This window comes from Lacerta agilis, chromosome 2 (genome assembly GCF_009819535.1).
Source record: "Lacerta agilis isolate rLacAgi1 chromosome 2, rLacAgi1.pri, whole genome shotgun sequence".
Classification (NCBI taxonomy): Eukaryota; Metazoa; Chordata; class Lepidosauria; order Squamata; family Lacertidae; genus Lacerta; species Lacerta agilis.
Genome location: NC_046313.1, coordinates 52,872,050 through 52,893,481, shown reverse-complemented (window position 1 = coordinate 52,893,481; position 21,432 = coordinate 52,872,050). Strand labels below are relative to the sequence as shown.

Genomic DNA, 21,432 nt, shown 5'->3' with positions numbered 1-21,432 from the left:
AGCCTTGGTATAATGTCTGCTTAAGACACACGTTAGCAACATGGCCGCAGGATGAGTTATAGCTGGCAGGGAACTCAAGGGAAGGTAGAATGGAGGCAGATGCTTAAAGCAAGAATGCAGGTGGGTCAGTGGGCAAAAAGAATGGAATGTGCACACCATTTGTGCAAGGTCTACAATGGTATAGTCACACCACCAAATAGCTAAGTTTGAATCCTCATCAGACCTCATCTCCACCCAAAGGTCCTCCCACCAGTGGCAGATAGCAGCAAGCCCAAAATGGGCATTTGGAGGGCACTGGACTGGAAGCTTTGGACATACAGGATCCTGAGGGATGTGACACATGAACTGGTGCAGCAAAAATGGATGGAAAACAACCACCCCCAACCCCAACCCCCATCTTCTGCCCTGACAGGAACCAGCAGGGCCCCAGGTTAAGTTTTTCCAATCCAATGACCCATTGAGGATGGTTTGACCTGCCAAACAAGGGGGCGGGGGGGGGGGGGGGTAGCAGGGAAGTGTAAGCTCTATGAAAGAAGAAAAGTAACAGACAAGGCCTTCAAAAGACTATCCCATCTGGTAGCTATATGTGTATTGATAGAGATTTAGGAGGGCAAAAAAAATCAAAGTGCTACTTATTCCAATTTTTTTTAGAAAAAGTTATCTGATTAAAAAGCCTTCCAAGCAAGGAGAACACATGCCAAATAGCACCAAAATAGTTCATGAACATGGTGAGATACAATGCTGGCACCCTCCACATCTCATTGTTAGTAATTTAACTAGGAAGACAGAGTAGCTCTGATTGCCAAGAAAAGGATTTCTAATGCAAATCCCTGACTTAAGATCTTTTGAAATTTTGAATCCAGCAGGATTCCCCCTAGGCAGACAGTCTTTCTGTCTCAGGCTCTGGAAGTCAGATATTTTTAAACCTTAATATGTTTTAGATTTGTGTTGATTCCACATAAATAAGTCTATAAAACACGACAAATACTCCATTCTCAAAATGTGTATGAGAGAATAATTTTCTACTCCTTTTCCAAATTCCTTGCTGATGACAACCCCCCCCCCCAAATTATGGGACCCAGATATTAATATTAAAACTGCTCCAATTGGTGCAAATGCTTTGCTTAAAGATTAGATTTCATATGTTAATTAGGAATCATAGGGATTATTAAATATATATTTGCTTTATTCATTCAACAAGGTCAGAGGTCATTGTAAAACCTTAAATATTCCAATAAAAAGCCAAACACGCATTCCTCTTGGATATGTGTTTCAGAATGTAATAAGAGCCAGATTATATTCTCTCCTTCAACATTTTAACCCTCTCCTGCCCCACTTAATTATTTTGGTATATTTCTCTATTACTGGGCCTATCCGTTCTGCTGAAATGGATGAATATGAAGGTGCTATGAGTGAGCAGCACTAGGCACCTAAGTAGAGTGATGAAGTTGAATACTTACAAAAATAGTACAATAGTAATAGTAAAGTTCAACTGTGTCTGCGGCTAATTTTAAAATGCAGAACATAAAAATATGTCATCTCTCTGAAAAGTAAAATAAGACCATTCCAAGCACTTGTACAGCAACACTATTTGTCTCTTCATTTGAGACTTTCCATTTGCCTCAGAAATGAGGTATATTTTTGTTGAGCCACCATTTGAGAAAGCTTTATGTTAACAATGAGATACCACACAGAAAGAGAGGCTGACTCTCCAGAATTGCCATTTTGGCTGGATCTGTGTGCTTTTCAGAGGGTGTGTTTCTTCATGTTGGAGTGGGGATTTGAGAGAGGAGGAAGATTCCATGACTTTAAACACTGAACATAACAGAATTCCCAGCAACCTCCTGTATAATCTGATTTGCCTTTTATACGTGGTTAACTCATCTCATATGTGCTAGATTACTGAAAGAAGCTTCCAAAGCCTTTGCTTGCTCTTACATTTACTAGCTAAACTGGTTTGATTCAGCTGACCTTTTAACGAGTAATCAACACAATGAATGGTATTTCAGTTGACGTTATATACACCTGCAGAAACTGCTGCTGAAAGATTACTAAGAAGTAGTCTTGATCTATTTATTTGTTTATATGCAATATAAATACACATATATATTTAGTATATTCTCTTTCACTCACAAATTACTTCTGCAGAATTAAAGGTTTTACTGGTGTCGCTCTATCCTATGCATGCCAACACAGAATGAATAGCCTTTTCAGATAACTAAACATTCATTCTGACTCATTTACACAAAACTTTGTGTATAGTTTATACAGCATTGTTGTTTGTTGAGCATTCATCCTGATTTGTTTGCAGGGAGGTTACTGGACATTGCTTGACATTGTTGCTATCCCATACATTCCAGTACAGCTTCCTGTCCCTTTTGGGTTTGTTTGTTTTTAATTTGTTCGTTGTGCAAAAGCACCAAATGCACTTTAGTGGTGCATCCTAAATTTCCTAGTATGTAATTGAATCGAACCCACAAATAGTGACTGTCTGGAAATGGCCTAAGTCCAATTAAATGTATGGTAAGTGAGCATAGAATTGCGGCCCAAAGCCACAAAGAATAGGCTTCTTGCATTCATCCATATTTTTGAACCTTTTGAAACATCCCTTGAATTAAAGTTGATTGTTTGAAAACAACTGATTCATTGTTTTCTTTCGTTCTTGAAGGTTTTTGTAATATGATGTCAGATGACCTCACTAACTCTAACAGGAAACTTCCGTTTCAGTGTATCTGAAGAAGTGTGCATGCACACGAAAGCTCATACCAAGAACAAACTTAGTTGGTCTCTAAGGTGCTACTGGAAGATTTTTTTTTTATTATTTTTTTTTGTCTAATAGGAAAGGAAATTGCACGTATACACCCAAAGCCTTTTTCAGTTCAAACAGAAATGAGGCCAAGTAATCATTAGCCTTCCCCCCCCCCCTTTTGTAAGCCTACCACAGTTTCAAGTAAGATGCTGCTGAACATGTATAAAATGTGCAGAACACAGACCTTAATGAATGGATTTATTGGAAGGAAATTCAGTAGCTTTGAATGCACCAGGCAATACAGTACCTCTCCAGAAATAGCACTTAAGTCAGCTTGTGATACAAGTACCTGCTTGCTGCTATTGTTGCTATTACTATAAAATGCATATACTTCGTGCACAGCCAAAGACAGTAGATGCACATTTTTTTGTAGTCCCTGCTTTCTATAACTTTTAACAAAACCTTAAAAAAAACCTCCAGGATATACAGGTTTCATCAGCTGTATGTAAACTTGTATTGTGAGTGAGTAATAAATCATAGCATGTATCTTAAAAAAAGAAAACTGTGAACAAGTTTAAATGTTGCTTAAGGAGAAAACAATGACTGATACAATATGTGGGACAAACTGTAAACAGCAGTGGTAAAATTGATTTCTTAAAAAAAATGTTTTGGTTGCTCTGGAACAGTTAGTTTGGGAAACTGGCACAATCTACCCATAAGCTGGTGTGAAGGAATCTATTTTCCTATAAACATTCTCAGTGTCTTTGTTTGTCTTCCTACACAGAGTAGTTTATGCCTCTGGAGGTAAAGAAGTATGTGACTGTTTCTCAAACAATGGGGAGACAAAAAACGATGCGTAAAGGGTTAGCCTAGAGCTGTCTAGTGATGAAACACAAGAGCTAGTAGTGTTCATTTAATTCATTTGAAACACTATGAAATAACAATTGCTTGTTGCATTCAGACGGGAAACTTCACTACTTCAGGAACATTGCATTTGAAACCACAACTTTTAACTCTTGATTCTGCAGTAAGTTTACCTTTTAGTACAGATAACTACCATTTTGTTTTCATTCGTTCATATATAGGATAGAGAGATAAAACTGCCAGTATCTCACACATTTGTCGCAGTGCAGACTTTCCACTTCATATTTCTGACTGGAGAGGAAGATTTTCAGATGACACTGATAGGTGGAGAAATTTGGTGCCAGCCTTTCCCCAACTGGGTGGGACCCAACTGCAGAGAAGAACTTCTGGCAGGTCACAGGTCCTCTGGTGTCATTCAAAGGTGGTATTAACCAGAGGCACAGAACCTCTGACCCATATCCAAGGCAAATGTGCCTCCTAGAAAGGGTGGTCGAATGCTTATGGACAACTGCAACTCTTCCCCTGCCCCAGCCCTCTGGGAAATGCTGATGCTGTAATGAGTACCCCAAGGGCAACAGTGGGGGTCAGATTAACTCCCCCACTAGCCCAGGTCTCTGTGTGGAACACCAAGTCCATCTCTTTATCATAAAATTTTTTGAATGAATTTATTGCAGACAGGCTTGGCATTCAGCAACAGCTCCACCAGGTCAGAGGGTGGCTGGCATGGCAACTTAAATCCTGAAAGCAAACAGCCAATACCATGACATATTGATACTTTTAAGAGGAACGGTCCCCATGTGTGAATGAAGCATTCAGTAGCTTCATTAAATATGTGTGTGTTATAAGGTGTCCATCCCTTTTGAGGTTAAATGTGAAAAAGGCATTAGAAGATCTCCTGACTATAGCTTGCTTTTACCACAGCAGTAATACATATGTAAGGTACTGTTCAAGTATTATTGTTCCTGGAAAGTGTATTGCCTGAGCTCCTCAGCACTCCTGTGTGTGACAAACACACAGATTTCTCTAGCAGGGTGTGCTGGATTGTGTGCAAAGCGATTAATTTTAATTTTAATTTGAAGAATGCCACTGCTAAGTTTCTTCTCAAAAGCATAAAAGCAAAATAAATTGAGGCACAAACTCCTTTAAAAAAAAAAGATTTTTTTTCTTTTTTTAAAGGAAAGGAAAAAAGGAAAAGGAAAATGCACCAGAAATTTATACAAGCCAGATCAGTTAGTCTCCAGACTGAGGAAATGTCTGTAATTTTAAACTTTGAAAACAAGAGAAGAATACATCAAGATTAGCATTTCCAAGTACCGAGGGGCAGTAACCCAATACGTTGCAGCTACTTCATGGGAAATTGTGGGGGCAAAGGGACCACAATCCAAGAAGGAAGTCAGGAAGGAGAATAGGCAAAAGGCAAGGATGAGAAAACCTGCAGGGCGTCCCATTTCTGTCACATGGTTCCATGGAAATTTTGAAAGCCATTGTTTTCTTATTATCAGGTGCCTGCCATTTATTTTTTACCCATCCTTCACCATTAAGGTCCCAGGGTGGGTTACAGTGTTAAAAACAATTTAAAACAATTTATACTAATAAAATTAAATAAATTTATTTTAAAGTTAAATTAATTCCGAACCTTGGATTATCAGGGACTCTCACCAAAAGGGTTTTTGCTTATGATGTTGACAAAGAAAAACTGAAAAGAGAGATGCTGAATTTTGGCTGTGCGGTCAAGAAATGTTAACTTTCATTTGAGAAGCCAAATATCTGGCAAAGTGATTATAGTTATAAAAGTGCTGCGTACTAGTTGACATGACTCAGCAGGAAATACGATAAAACATAAGAAAGGTTTTCTTCTGGGGAAATAAATCTAGTTTATAATGGTCAGTGAAGACAAAATGAATCATAAAAGAGACTCATGAAGTCTACTTTAGTAACCAATATAATGAGGGGCAAGGGCTAACCAGTCTAGACTCCTAGGCAAATTGCCATGTACCAAACGTGATATCCCAAACATTTTTAAAAAATAGATTTCTGAGTTGGTCTTTCTTGTACAAAGCTTTGTATTTAGGCATGGCCAAAAGCCATATTTTCTGCATCTTTCCATTCCCCTTTCCTGCTCCTCTGCTATATTGCAGGGGCAAAGAACAGGAAAATCATGCAGACAAAGTTAAGTTGAAAGAGAGCCACGGGGAGTGGGAAAATCTCGATGGGTTTGGAAGCTGGAACACATGGGGGAGAAAACATGAAGAAACTGGACACTTCCAATGGAAGGGACAAAAGCGGATATTGAAACCGATAGCTCCAAGTCTGGCAGATAAATATGGAATCATATCAGTTCTCATAAACCAGTTCTCATAATTGCTCTTCCCGCCACCTTTCTACAAAGTTAGTACCATTGAGCATACAGTAGTAGTAAAACTAATACCTGTTATGTGATTGATTATGATGGCTATTTGGTACTGGGAACAAAATTAATTTATTAATCTTGAACTTTGAAAATAGTAAATCCTGCTCTTCAGCCAACAAGGCTCTCAGAAAGGCTCACGTAAGATCAATAAACGTAATAACAAATCATTGAACCATACAAACTGTTATGTATTCAGCGGTTTGTGACTTCACAAACTGCACATTGTCTTTAAATAACCTATTTAAAGAGGTGGCAATGATAATACTTCCCTTTGCTTGCTGCTGTTGGTCCTGAGGGTTTCTGTGGGGGCCAAATCTCTTTCAGCTGAGCCCCAAACCAATGGACAAGAAAGGTGCTTCTAATCTCTTTTACGGTATGCTTCCTTTTTCATAGTTTCATAACGAGCGGGTTTCGCTTCAAGAAACAGAGGAATTGTGTGATACCACACTGTGCTACTTTTACAAGAGAGAATAGATATTTTGAGGCACCAAATAGGGCAGGGGAACCAGTGGCTTGCCAGATATTGAATGATAACTCCCATCATCCCTGACCACTGGCTGGAGCTGATAAAATTTCGATTCCCACAACATCTGTAAGACCATAGGTGCCCCGGTCCTGAAATAGGGAATTATGTGAAATTGCTAACCATATCTGCTGAGAGGAAATGCTCCTTTGCAATTTATAGTAGGACTCTGGGATTGGAAGTAATAGCAGTGAGAAACAGCAGGGAGGGTTGACAGCTATGGTTTAAAGGGTTGTTTTTCATGTTCAGATGACCCTGATTTTCTGTTGTCTGGCCACAAAAAAAGCCCACAACTGGTGAAGTCATCCCTTGTAAAGGTATATAAAAAGACCTGGTATTTCTTTACAGATAAATGTTTTTTAAATTGCACAGTGTAGCATATTTGAGCAAAACTCCAAAATAATCTTAGCCAGTGCTTTTTTTCTTAAAAAAAATATGTTTAGGGTTATGTTCATTTTGACTCAAGAAAATCACCATTTTATAGTTCAAATCAGGGAAAATAAATACAGTAAATGGACAAAAGTACAAAGATTCACAAATGTTTAGGGGTATGTGTACCCCCTGCACACACACCCCAGAAAAAAGCACTGATCTTTAGCATCCTTATGCATATCAGTGAAGTTTTATGCCCTCCGGAAAAAAAATAGAGGCAATAATTATAGCTTTGTAGAGTTATTCAGTGTGGATTCAGAACTCATTTTGTTTAATACTAAGTGGTTTACAAAATGCCTAGGATTAAAAGTAACCACAGCGAATGTGACTCCCTGGGTTATTTACAACACAATTTATTTTAGTTTAATGTCATTGCAAGGTTTTTTTTTTTTTTAACAATTCCTCCTTGAAAGAAAAAGCTGTGTGGTTGGGAAGCAAATGAAAATGTAAAAATGGATGAGGATCAATTGTGGAATTTTTTTTTATTCCATCAAGAAAGGTATGGAGGTTTATCAGATTAGTTTTAGTGTGAGGAAATGCTGTATATACATCAGCTGTAAAAAATAATAATTCAGCAGTTTTCTGTAACCAGGTCTGTTCTTTTATTGTGCAGTCTTGGGTTCCCTATTTTATCATCGCTTTGGCCATGATGCTATCAGTGACCACCATCACCCCTACCATGGGTAGAGCCACCTCTTTGTTACTGTCGCCACCATTGCCCTACTTTCCCTCTGACCCCAGTCAGCAGCACTGCTCTGATGGAAAGAGCAAGCCTCATGCCGGCTCCTCTTGCTGCTTTTCACCACTTAACTTGGAGAGACTAGGTCAATAAGTAGCAACAACAAGGAAGAGAAGGAGGGTCAGGAGACTCTGGGAGTCTGCAGTGGGTTCCCTCAATATCCCAGCTCCTCACTTTAGTCCTGATTGTGTACTTTTTAAGAATGGCTGAAAACACAGCCACTCTGCTTTATGAGCTATAGTTAACAAAGTATTTTTAAGCTTGCATTCCAAGTTCTGATTGCAACCACAAACGCCCGACCCACTGAACGATGCCCACTCTGTTATCCCTTTTGCTGTTTATCTTTTGCTTGTAGCATTTTTTCTTCGATGCATTAACAAGGCCTCAGAAGTTGGTTCAGAGGGGTGGATGTGGAGAACTGGCCTCTGAAACCGAGTTGAGTGGTAGAAGGAGAGGGGATTGGGATATTCAAGGGGGAGGTTTTTATGGGAGTGATGAACTGAATAATTTCTCTTCCCTCCACCCATAAAATCTGACAGGCACTAGCTAGCTCTGTTCAAGAACACAATGTTTCCTCAAAATATAGTAAGATAAAATTGTCTCTCATATACATACTTAATGTCCCACATCAACAACGGCTTCTGTTGGATTCCCAGTGTTTATGAAGCTCAGCTAATCCCACATGGGTCTGCTCACATTAATCAAGGACGAAGACACTTCTTCAGATACAAACTTGCTGTTAAAACTTGACTAAAGCCTAACTAAATGCAATACCTCAACAAAACAGCAGCAGTCATTCCACAAGAGCTACTAAATGCAACAAACATTTATTTCCTCCTCTTTTCTCTCTGTATATTCTTTATCTACCAATAGCAGGCTGCATAATATTAAAGCAGTATTGTTAGCAGTGGAGAAGCCCAACGCACAAACTACTGTTGCAGACAGGCGTGGCATTTAGCAGAAGAGGTTGCTTAATATTGGCAATGACAACTAGTGTTACAAAACCTCTGCTTCTTTCCCTGTTTAGGATAATGGACCTGTTCCAAATAGAAGACCAGTGACATTTTCGCCTGGAGGAAGTCCAACAGACAACAAACAGATATCGAACTTGCAGTACAATAACCCCACGCGGCTATATACAAACAACAATGCAGATTCCAGTTTACCATCACAGATGAGTAGTCTGCATATCACATCTTCCCACAGGTATGAGAGTCAAACAAGACATGGTGATGGAGATTATTTTTATGAATAGCTGCTGTGGGTTGGGAGAGGGCTACACTGTGGCAGGAGGGAGGTTAATCCCTTCTCTTGGACTATCCTTTCGATGGAAATTGCATGCAGCCCCAACGCTGCTATTTGCTTCAACTGAAAAGCATGTGGAGCAACAAAGAGGCTGACATGCTTATACAATATAAATATATCAAATTATTAGGACCAAAACACTGCCACAAAAGGGACCCATTCATGCAAAAACATACACATTTCATTTGAAGAAAACAGCTTGTTTAATTTGCTAGAACATAGTTAAAAGGGACACGGGTGGCGCTGTGGTCTAAACCACAGAGCCTAGGGCTTGCCGATCAGAAGGTCGGCGATTCGAATCCCCGTGACGGGGTGAGCTCCCGTTGCTCGGTCCCTGCTCCTGCCAACCTAGCAGTTCGAAAGCACGTCAGAATGCAAGTAGATAAATATGTACCGCTCCAGTGGGAAGGTAAACGGTGTTTCCGTGCACGGCTCTGGTTCGCCAGAAGTGGCTTAGTCCTGCTGGCCACATGACCCGGAAAAACTGTCTGCAGACAAACGTCAGCACCCTCGGCCAGTAAAGCAAGATGAGCGCCGCAACCTCAGAGTCGTTTGCAACTGGACTTAATGGTCAGGGGTCCCTTTACCTTTTACCTTTACTGTTAAAATGGAATTAAAAAACTTTTTTTTAAGAGGCTGCTTAGGAACAAATACTGTAGATGAAATTCATACTGGAAAGGCAAATGTGAGCACTAAAGAATCAACATAAAGTAGGATTTCCAACAAAAGTGCTAAATCTCATGTTTAGGGGCCTTCAAACTAAATTTGCCCTAAGGCTGCTTTGTACATTTTAAGAATGAGCACAGGAAGCTGTTCAGAGATGGCAGAATACATACATTGGAATGATCCCCCCCTCCCCTGCACACGGTTCTGGGAGTTCTCCCGACCCACACAAGCCAATTTCAGGGGGCCCGGAGGGGAAGGAGAGGTTACGTGAATCCCACCCCTAGTATTTTAGCATTGTTTAAATCTTGAGGCTTTTTAATAAATATATATTATGGGTACTTTAGAAAATGTGGACTAATCCAGGAGGAAATGTGCTACAAGGAAGTATTTAAGATTTTTTTAAAAGTACCCTTGAGACTATGTTTGGCAAAAACATATCATGCCCTAACTGCCAGATATTTTTCAATGGTTGGGTGGCTTCCAGGTTCTTCAGTAATTTAATTTAATGCATTAAAAAATGATCCATGTGTGGCATAGTAATTCACAATGAATAGCAGCAGCTGGCCTGTCTGTGGTGCATATGTTCATAGGTCACTCAAGCCCCACTGCACAGGGGCAAGTAGAGTATGGCTACAAAGTTTGTCCTTCATGGTCTCTACAATGAGCTCTACATCAATAAAAAGCTAGTTCAGGAAAAGGAAGCATTGTTAACTGAATCCCCATTGAAAATAAGCATAGGGTTTGCTTATGGGTGACCTATAGGTATTCAGTGCACTGTTGCCTTGTGATGCAAAAAGCACTAGAATATTTTGTTTAAATAACCCCTCACAGTTCACAAGGGATTAACTCCCCCCCCCCAAAGAACTGATTTTATTTCTCTAGTGTACAACAATCCTTTGACCTTCTTTTTGTATTTAAATAGTGCTGACCCTTTGAGGTCCCTACCAAGAAGCAGAAATGGAATTGACATGGACTCAGATGTGTACAAAATGCTGCAAGATTATGAAAGGCCAGTTTCAGAACCCAAGCAGTCAGGATCTTTCCGATATCTGCAAGGCATGTTGGAAGCAGGAGAAAATGGTAAGGAACACAACATGTTCATTTCAAAAAATTGTTCATCATTTAGCCAGGACACCAAGGTCCAGCTCCAAGGGCCTTCTGGCAGTTCCCTCCCTGCGAGAAGTGAGATTACAGGGAAACAGGCAGAGGGCCTTCTCGGTGGTGGCACCCTCTCTGTGGAACACCCTCGCATCACATGTCTAGGAAATAAACAACTATCTGACTTTTAGAAGACATATGAAGGCAACCCTGTATCAGGAAAATTTTTAATGGCTAATATTTTACATTTTTATGTGCTGCAAGCCACCCAGAGTGGCTGGGGAAACCCAGCCAGATGGGTGGGGTACAATTTTTTTTTTTTTTTTTACTACTACTACTATTATTATTATTTTAAAGTGGCTAAGATACCATATAATTCGATTATATCCAGTATACAATGGTGGCTCGTACAGGTGCAACAAGGATCACCTGAATATATCATTCAGACAAAGTTCTCAGGGAGGGATGTGGTGAAGGAGGAGGAAGAAGAATAGTATTTAGAACAGGAAATGTGAATTTACTGTTTACAGCAGGGAGTGGGGCAGTTGCATTGAAGAATTGTTGGGGAGGGATGCTTATCTGAGCCAGGACCATTGCGGACACATTTCACTGAGCCCAGTTTAAGTATAACTGTACCACCACACTTCCCCAATGGTGCACCAGGCATGAGACCACAGGAGGGAGGAGGAATTCTCACCTTCAGGCCAGGGGGCTGCCCCTAATAGGATTCACACTTTTCAGGCCAGGGCAAGTGGCCCTGGGAGAGGTAGACTAACTAGATGGAGGAAATCATAAGGCCTCAGCTTACCTCCAGAAGTCATTGGAGCAAACTGCTCACATGGTGCTTTCCATGGTGCTGCAGCCATTAGCCTGCCCACCCTTGTGGGTAATGTACCTGTTGTGGATGGATCAGAACAGTGGCTGCCAAGTTCCACCACCACGCCTCCTAAATGTCCTGGAATGACACTGCATCCAGGCCATTTTCAGGATTAAGAAAATGGCTTGGTTGCTAAGAGCAGAAAAGCAGAATTGGTGGCAAAATAAAGTGATTGTTGTTGTTTTAAAAAAGGAAGCCACTTGTCTGGTTATGATGTTTCTGGCTGCTGAGAGTAGATGGATTATGAGTTCTCTGTGTTGTAAGTGGGCGTTGTTGTCTTGGAAGATGTTTAGTAAGACCAATTCTGGGGTGGTTTCTAACACCTGCTTGGTTATTTTACATATTTCTCGTGTGGTTGTTGTCCAGAATGTTTGGATTTTGGGGCACTCCCACCACATGTGGAAGTATGTGCCTGTGGAGGTGCACCCTCTCCAGCATTTTGGTGAGGTTCCTGGGCGTATTAGCGCTAATTTTCTTGGCATTAGATACCACCTGTAGGTTAGTTTTAGAGTAAGTTCTCTTCTTTATGTTGATATGGATTTAAAGGGGGGTTTAGACCACATTCTGGTCCATTGGGTGGGGTTGATTTCGTATCCTATGTCATCCTCCCATTGTTTTTTGATTGTGTCTAGGGAGTTCGTGTAATTTTTGAGTAGTATTTTGTTTATTGCGGACACCAACCCTCTGCCGCATCCCTTTGTCATTAGGATCAATGGTACCAAGTAGTATGGGAAACAGCCCTACTAGAAAAAACTAACCAGTAACCTAAAACTGACACGGGGACAAACAGAAGAAGACACCTTCACCCCGGTATGGTTCCCCTTCATTACACACATGGCCCAACAAGACAATGACAAAAATCTACCAACAGCATACAAATCAATATGGCTAACCTGATCCAATACACCCACCAACCGCACTCACACAGAAAACCAAAGATCACCACAGCCAACCACAAATGAACAATCACACCCTACACCAATCCCGACCTCTCCCATCGCCGAAGAAACACAAGTGAACAACAGAGAACCTACACAATCAACGCTGACTCCAAACCCTACAGATATTAAGGAAAATAGAAACACCATCACCCCACCTCACCCACCCCCCATCCCACCCACCTCCTTTCCCCCTTTCTTTCCCTAAAGTCTCAACAACCAAATCTGATTTGTAAAAATGTTACATGGGGGGGGGAATACAAGAGAGACATTGCACATACTTTTGTAAATCAAGAAAATCTATAATAATAATAATAATAATAATAATAATAATAATAATAATAATAATGGAAGCCACTTACCACCATGAAGGCATGCAGCTCCTAACAGTGCACAGCGTGGGTTACTGGCATCTCTGCCATGCTGCTGCCCAGTCTGAAGCTGCATGCCTCTTTGGTTCTTACCTAGTATTTTCCCCGCTGTTCTGCCACCTTGTTACACCCACTAATAGGGATGTCGGAGCCCTCTTCTTCTGTAGCCATTCCAACTTGCTAGAAGCCACCTCATCCACCATGACTCAAAACTCTCAGCACCACAACAGAAAAATGGCTCAGAGGATAAGAACCAGCTGGTCTTCCACTGAAGATTCCATGGCTGCTGTTTGTTTAAACTTTGGGGCACAGCTAAAACCAAATGGGATGGAGGAGAGCAACAAGGAAAGAAAAGGTGAATGTGAGCAGACACATATTTAGATTTCGCTCTTCTGTTGCCCTCTCTATACTGCCAGTGTAGTTCTAAATGTGTCTTACAAGTCCTACAAGCAGTTTCAAATTGTGCTGAACTGATTAAAAAGATTTTTAAAATTTTATTATAGATAGATAGATGATAGATAGATAGATAGATAGATAGATATATATATAATTACTCACACAAAAAACCCCAGGGCAACTAACAATATTAATAAATTCAACAAATGCAACACTGTTAAAATCACAAATACACATTAAAATGCAACAGTCATTGATAAAATAGGCAAATAGATCCCCTAGAGCCACTATGTTCTGAACGTCTGCATAAATAAAGGAGTTTTTAGCTGACACCTGAATGAAACCAATGTGCAGGACAGCCAAGTCTCCCCTGGGAGGGAGTTCCATCTGGTTTATAAATGTGGTGGAAGGGATGCTTTCTGGAATGATGACACCCCATGCGTTGTTTGTACTTAAATGATTCCATTTTAATTTATCAGTTTTCTTACATGGATTTCCATTTCTGTTGCTTTAAAACTAAATCTTCCATTCGTCTAACCTCTCTGATACAAAGCCACTTATGAAGTACCTATGCGCAATCCCAAAGAAGTTAAGAAACTCCTTAGAATGTTATTTTTCTCTCCCAGAAGCTCTGGGGTCTTTTCTTTTTCTTTTTTTAATGAGCAGCAACACACTGTGTCTCTAATAAGAAATGTTTCCTACAGGGAATCAGACAGGATTTGTAAGGCAACATAACAGTTACCTCGGTAGGTGCCCCTCAGCCGTGAAAGATGAGCCCTCAAACCGCAAAGCAGAGAAAAGAATGTTTGGGATTGTTCGATCACTTTTTACAGAGTTTTGTAGCTGCCTAGTTGAGAAGTTGAGGGACATAAATTTGGGGGTGAGAAGTGTGGGCATGCAGAAACAAAGGAGAAAAACAGCTATGAACACAGCAAAGTTCAGCATTACTTTTAAACTCTCTCCTTCCTCACTCCCTAAGCTGGTGAGGAGACTTTTCACTAAGTGCTCTGTAAACTGCCTGCCATTTTGAAGCCTTTATCATTGACTAGAGCTTCTGGGAACCTTTGCAGTAAATGTATCAAGAAGCTATAGTTACCTAAAGCAAATTAGTTGAGTGAATTTACTTCAAAAAAAGGCGGCGGCAGGGATCGTGTGGCAGATGTTGGAGTCCCATCAGTCCTTGTCTTCATGGCTAATAGTCATGAAGGGAGTTTTAGTTCAGCAACAGCTGGAGGGCTACATTTCTTTAAACTATATTTAATGTTACAATGCAGCTATCATACTGCTGCTTCATTATTGCATTTTTAAATGAAAGTTTAATATAATTGTCCTAATTTTGAGTTTATTCCCTACCAGTGAAAATTATTTTTAAGAAAAGCACTGCGGTGAATTTCCAAACAGGGCCGGCGCGTCCATTTAGGCGAACTAGGCAATTGCCTAGGGCGCCAAAATGGAGGGGGCCCTGGCAAGGCTTGGGCGGGACGGGCTAGCCAGCCCTGTCTCGTCCATTGGGGCTGGTGGCGTGGTGCGCCAGGGTGCCGGCCCCCCCAGGGCACCCCCGCGAGCCCGCCAGCATAACGGGTGCCCCCTCCCCAACCCGCCCCCACGGGCGGGCACTCGCATGCCAGCAGCACAGACGCTGCCGCCCATGCTGCTCCCGGGCAGGCTACGGGCCGACCACCCTGCCCCGCCTTTGAGCGCAGCAAGCGGGGGGAGCCGTGTGGCACCGCTGACAGCCTCCCCCTGCCCCCACGGGCGGCCAGGTGCTTGCGCCGCCCGCACTCTCCCCCGGACGCCCCAGACGCATGGGGGCGCCAGAAGGATCGCCGTGCCACGGCGGCAGATGTGCCTGAGATGGCCCTGGGGCGAGCAGCAGCTTCTCCGCTACAGCGGAGAAACTGCTGCTTGCCTCTCCACCACCCCCCACCTCCCGCTAAAACAGGCTTTGGAGGGGGGGGGTGCCAGAAGGTGGTTCACCTAGGGCGCAAGAAGCCCTAGCACTGGTCCTGTTTCCAAATATACACACTTGTGTGAATATATACATGAGCATTACAGGATGCATTAATAACTTGCCAACATACCCCTTTGTACATAAAGATTTCATTGCTTCCCTTTTCCTGGTTGTTTTTGAATGCATATGAAGCAAAACCGAATGCCAAGAAAAGAGCCAGCATCTAACATGCTGCCTTACTTTTGTTACAGACTCTTAAAGGTCTTCCTGAGTCATGACATTCAGTAAAACAAATAAATCTCTCAAGTAGTAAAAGTGCACTTTAGCAGTGTTATTGCTGGGCTTTCCCCCCCCCCCTTGCACAGCAAAAGGTTTTAAGCTTTTTTCCATGGGGTTCAGCATATATCAAAATCTTACTAAGTTAGACAATGTCTTTTGTTCTTCTATGGTTTCATGTATGTGCCTCTTTTGTACCAGCTCTCATTCTTTTCCCTTGGCATGCTTCCCATTAAAAGGTCAATCTCTGGTTTATCCATTTAAATCTGAGCTCATGTGTTTGCATGCCTTTTTATTATTCTTACGGTCATTCCATCATTTCATTTTTTCAAGTATTGTTGTTAGCATATGGAGCCTGCTTACCTAATGCTACTAGGATCAGCGCACTTACAGCCCCATCCTAACCATGTTCACTCAGAAATAAATCTCACGGATTCCAAGATAATTTACTTCCAGGTAATGATACTGTGGAGTGCATCCTTTGTCAGAGTTTAATAATAAATCACCCCTTCAGTTGAGAAGCTTGTGTGTTAGCAACATTCCACATCCCTTAAACAGATAACTCCAAAAACACCATCTTAAATTCTTGGCAGGTGAAAAACATGACAGGCTGACGAGTCCAAGACATGTTAAATCTCCAGTATCCAAATTGGGTGGAGCCATGCCTGGCTTACAGATGCTCCCCGAGTGCACCAGATGTGGCAATGGAATTGTGTAAGTACATGAATCTCCCCAAGAGCCTTGACGTTTAATATACCGTACTTTTCCATGTATAAGACAAGGGGTTTTTTTTACGTTGAATTAATGTGTAAAAATTGGGGCTGTCTTATGCACGGGTAGTGCTGTGTTGGGACGGGGGAATGGTTGCTGCCGTGAGCAGGAGATTATCAGCGGTGGCTGTGCGGGTGATTGATGGGCTTGGATTGATTGGCTGCTGCTGGCGGCGAGTGGTCAAACGTTTGGTGTTTATTGCGTCTCGTGCAATAGGAAGCGTTATTCAGGCAGGTGAATGATTTTCAGCAACCCCCCCCCAATAAGAAGCTCAACAACTCTGGGCAATCTCCCCCCATTTTCTATATTTTGAGTGCCAAAAAATAGGGGCGTCTTATACGCGGGGGGGGCATGTTATAAACGGAAAAGTACGGTAGTTTTCGGTAAGGCTAAATACGGAACACACCACCTGCTTAACCGTAAAATCTTGTTATAATGTAATTCCATAAGGCAATGTTACTTGAAAGGGGGGGTGCATACAGTACACATGCAGCATGGCATTTGTGCTACGTGTTACAAAGAGCTTTTAATATTAATAAATGTTATCCTCTTGATCCAAAGCCACTTGGTTGCTCCAAAGTGCACTTGGAAGCTCCATAGAAGAAAGAAGAACTGTCCTGCTGACTTACATGTCTGGCAGTGTTATTCTGCAGCATTCAGAATGGAACACCTCCTATTTATGCGGCACTGCATTGTGTGCAGCAAAGCCCCATAGACTTTGCAAAAGAAAAGAGGAGTGCCTGGCTGGAATACAATTACAAGGGTGGGAATAGGTGATTTTATAACGGCAAGCCACTAATAAAACCTGAAATGAATAGTAATCGTTTTAAACGTTTGCATTCTAATCTCTATCTTCTTTCCTGCGACAGTGGCACAATAGTGAAAGCCCGCGACAAGCTCTACCACCCAGAATGTTTCATGTGTGATGACTGCGGCCTCAACTTGAAGCAAAGGGGCTACTTCTTCATCGAGGAACAGCTGTACTGTGAAATGCATGCCAAGGAAAGGGTTAAGCCGCCAGAAGGATATGATGTGGTTGCTGTTTATCCCAATGCTAAAGTTGAACTTGTCTAAATAGATACTCTTATTTCCTGGAGAGGTCAAGAGGTGGCACACCCACCCACAGGCACAGGCACTGTTTTAAAGCATGGCTGTAATCAACTCTGATTATTCAAGTCTCAGTAAAATGTCTTTCCAGAGATAAAATGGTTTGCACTTGGGATCTCAAGGGGATAGTGCTGAAAGGCCTCTGAAAAGGATTTCTCTCTCCTTTTGACACTTGCTTTTGGGTTGCTGTGTTGTTGTTTGGGTGGGTTCTGTTTTCTTTCATTTTTTACTGCACATAGTTTCCATCATACCCCAATCCAAAACCTGTGTAAATATGGGTGCTGTTTTAAAAACACTGTTTCATATAAAACCAGTATTTCTTTTATTTTGGACTCAGCTCAACTGGTAAAGAAAAAGCAATTTATATGCATTGTATTATGATATAACATTGTGTCACCAGATGGCGACGTGGAGTCCAATTTTTCTATCTGTTTTCCCTGTTTAAATTTACGTTTTTTAAACTGAAACACTGCTTTGATGTGTCTAGATCCAGCCTCTGCCTCATTTTAAAATATAAAGAAGACTGCATGAAAGCTCCATGAAAAGAAGGCACTTTAAGAAATGACATTGACATTTTACATTTTAAAGCGCTACATCACATTTACTTTTGTCAGTAATAGAGATATGCCACAAAGATTGCTTTGTGGCTTTCAGAGTGATAGAAAACTCAGACCACGTGTAATGAGAATTTTAAATATGAGGCTGGCTGCATGAGATTCACCAAGAAACCTGGGAATGAACAGATAAAGGACTCGCAAGAACACAGATACTCTGTATATATATAAAATGTAATGTCCTGGTTGCCATTTCCAAACAATACTATTTATTACATGTAAGACTAATCATTAACATTGATCATTCTGGCGATATCTGCCAGCAGCAGCTAGAGCTATCCACTGGGGCTTGTGCTCCAACACTGCCTTTATTGTTGTACCATAGAAAATATCCTGGGAATCCCAATGGATGGTCCCTCGTTGACTGGTAGTGATGAACAGGCTGGAGACCCTGTTAAGTATCCTCAGGTCTTTCCAGATCAAGGGGACCCTAATATAATTTCCATTGTGGCACCAAACTATAACTGTGTAAACCACTGTTGTGCCCTGCATAAAAATGTTTAAGAAAGATTTCACACATATATTGTACATGTGGTTTTCTCTCTCTCATCTTTGAGAAAGCATGGCTTCTTTTGCAGATATTCTTGGTTACTGAATCATCTAGGCACCTGCATTTATTCTTTCTTTCTTTCTTTATAAAACTTTGAACAAAGGGTTTTACATGCCAGCCATAAACACTTTACTTAAAACTGCTTTCAGATACAATGAAGTTGACCTGGTCGACACTATGTGCAGAACATCTAAATCCAGCCTAGGATGAAAAGAAAAATAATTCATTCCAGATTTTTTTTTTTAAGGGCAAGGCATCAGACCTAAACATCACAGACATTTAGGAGCTTTCAGGACAATCATTGTGTAGCACAACAATTGCACATTTGTTATTCATTTGTTACATTTGAAATTGTCACGATAGACACAAATTGTTCATTTCTTGAGAGGAATTATGTCATCACCAGTCCTGATTACAGAGCTATCGGGGGAGGGAACCCCTGCAGTTTTTGAATAGAAGGATATGACCGACACTTTACAGAAGTCAACTCCTGAACTCAAGTATAAACAATCCAGATGTGAAAATGAGGGTGGAATGTTCAGTGGCCCTTGTGCTCTCTGAAACAGTGATTGCCCTGGGCAGCCAAACTGCTAATCCTAAATGTAAAGGGGAAAAAATAAACTTTCTATGTCTAAATGTTTAAGCCTCAGCTGCATTTTGGCAACAGCTTATACACCATTTTTTTAAAAAGACAGAATGCATTATATCTTAGGCAATACAGTCACTTTATGGAAGCGGATCCAGTATGATGTTGTGGTTCAGAGTTGGGAAGCCAGAATTAAAATCCCCACTCAGCCATGCAGCTTGCTCTGTGACCGTGAGACAGTCGCAGCCTAACCGACTTTACAGGGTTGTCATGAGGATAAAATGGGAATGGAGTAATCCATGCAGAACACCTTGAGCTCCTTGAAGGGAAAGTGGCATATAAATGTAAATCTCTAATGAAACTATTGGCATACTCTGTTCAGTGGAAGGCTCTGCACAAGTAATGATATGAGTCCAATTCCTAGTTAAGTGCTAGGCACATGCAATACCAAAAAAATATAAAGGATGATCCATGAAGCTTGGTATCGGGGATATTGTTTGGCTCTTTAGGGGGGCACAGGCTTTTCACAAATCTCAGACATATAGGAAATTCAACCAGGACCGTTTAAATCCCCCCCCCAAAGATGGGAATGACGGGAGAGTTCACTGTTTGCCGTACTAGATTTATGGCAGTGGAACATCAACAGAACTCAGGGTAGAGAAAGACAACAGTCACAAGCATTATTATCCAAAGGTTCCACTATGTGGCCTGCAGGTATAAATTTAAAAAAAAATATAGTAAGCAATGAAGGTTTTGTTCAAACAGAATGGTTCCATTTGTTTTAGGAACTATAAACCCCTACACCAAAGGGAAAGATGTGTACTTTGCTTAGAAACAGTATTGCTTATCCATTTCACAAACATCATTGCTAGTAAAAACAAGTGTGAATCCACGTTGCTCTGTGTGAACAGGTATAATATAACTTAATTAAGAGAAAAAATGTGACAACAAGCTAAAATCCATATTGCTCTTTACAGTGAATACAGTTCTGTGTTTTCTACCCAGTTACCTTAGCTAATTAAACAAATGAGGTTCAGTTCATTAATTGATTGATTAAATAAATATGCACAAAGTTGTACAGTATATGCAAAATATTAGATCTAAAAAAGCATACCGTCATTGCATTTGGATGATGTATATATCTGCCACAACAGGAATAATTTTCAAAGAAGTCATTCTTTCTCCCAAAAGGGACTCCTCTTATGGTGATACTTGTCACCTGCAGTTGTTATAAAGTGCTTCTATTAAAAATAATTTCAGTTTTTAGAATCCTTTTGACCCATTAATTGGTGATTCCTTTTTTGTCGGTCAACATTTTTGTCAATTAATCTAACTGATTTACTAAGCATTGGAACCATTAATATTTTCACATATTATCTTAGCAAATCTAACGTCCGGTGATCTTTGAAATTCTTGTAAACACTTTGAAGGCAGCTTTGCCACCAACAAAGTTTAAGTTTGCTGGTCTAGGGGTGTTTTTGCTGTTGTTGATGGATCCGTATCAGTACAAATTAACTGAAAAATTATAAATGTTTATCATTTATTAATAGCATAAAAATATTGTTGCTGGTTTATTTACTGGTTGCTAAGAGAAACATGTTTCTTTGAGATACTCCTGAACATTCATTTTAATTTTGTTTATTAACATTGTAGGTCCTCAAGGACCCAAGCTATTTTTTTGTGGGTTTCTATATTAACTAGCACTGGAAAATGCATCTTATGAACCTCTGATTTTACATACTGGTTATGTACATTTCTTTTCAATAACAAATACACAGTATATTCCCTTTGCAATGTAAATGATCATTCATATGGCTAAGCAAACCTGTCCTTAAAGTTTATCTTCCATCTTTCACTCATTGCCATTAGAAAGTAAGCTCATTAATCTTTTATTGTAGGAGCTAGAATATATGGGGGGAAATTCATTGAAATTAATGTTACAAAGGTTGCGTCCCACCCCCAATCTCTGCTGAGTGGTAGCAAGATTCCAGGTGGTTCTAGGCCAGGGGTCAGCAAACTTTTTCAGCAGGGGACTGGTCCACTGTCCCTCAGACCTTGTGGGGGCTGGACTATATTTTGAAAAAAAAAATCCTACCCCCCAACAAATAACCCAGAGATGCATTTTAAATAAAAGCACACATTCTACTCATGTAAAAAAAAAAACCAGGCAGGCCCCACAAATAACCCAGAGATGCATTTCAAATAAAAG

At 40.8% G+C, this 21,432-nt stretch overlaps 1 protein-coding gene across 1 annotated transcript in view; it reads left to right on the top strand.

Moving 5' to 3' along the window:
- PDLIM4 (PDZ and LIM domain 4) overlaps positions 1–21,013 on the top strand; it is a 63,479-nt gene extending 42,466 nt beyond the window's left edge. The window contains exons 4-7 of the mRNA XM_033140060.1: positions 8,745–8,923; positions 10,611–10,768; positions 16,189–16,309; positions 17,236–21,013. Of these exons, the coding sequence (XP_032995951.1) occupies positions 8,745–8,923; positions 10,611–10,768; positions 16,189–16,309; positions 17,236–17,440 (663 nt within the window). The 3' untranslated portion in view covers positions 17,441–21,013. The remainder of the gene's footprint in view (positions 1–8,744; positions 8,924–10,610; positions 10,769–16,188; positions 16,310–17,235) is intronic.
- The last annotated feature ends 419 nt before the right edge of the window (positions 21,014–21,432 follow it).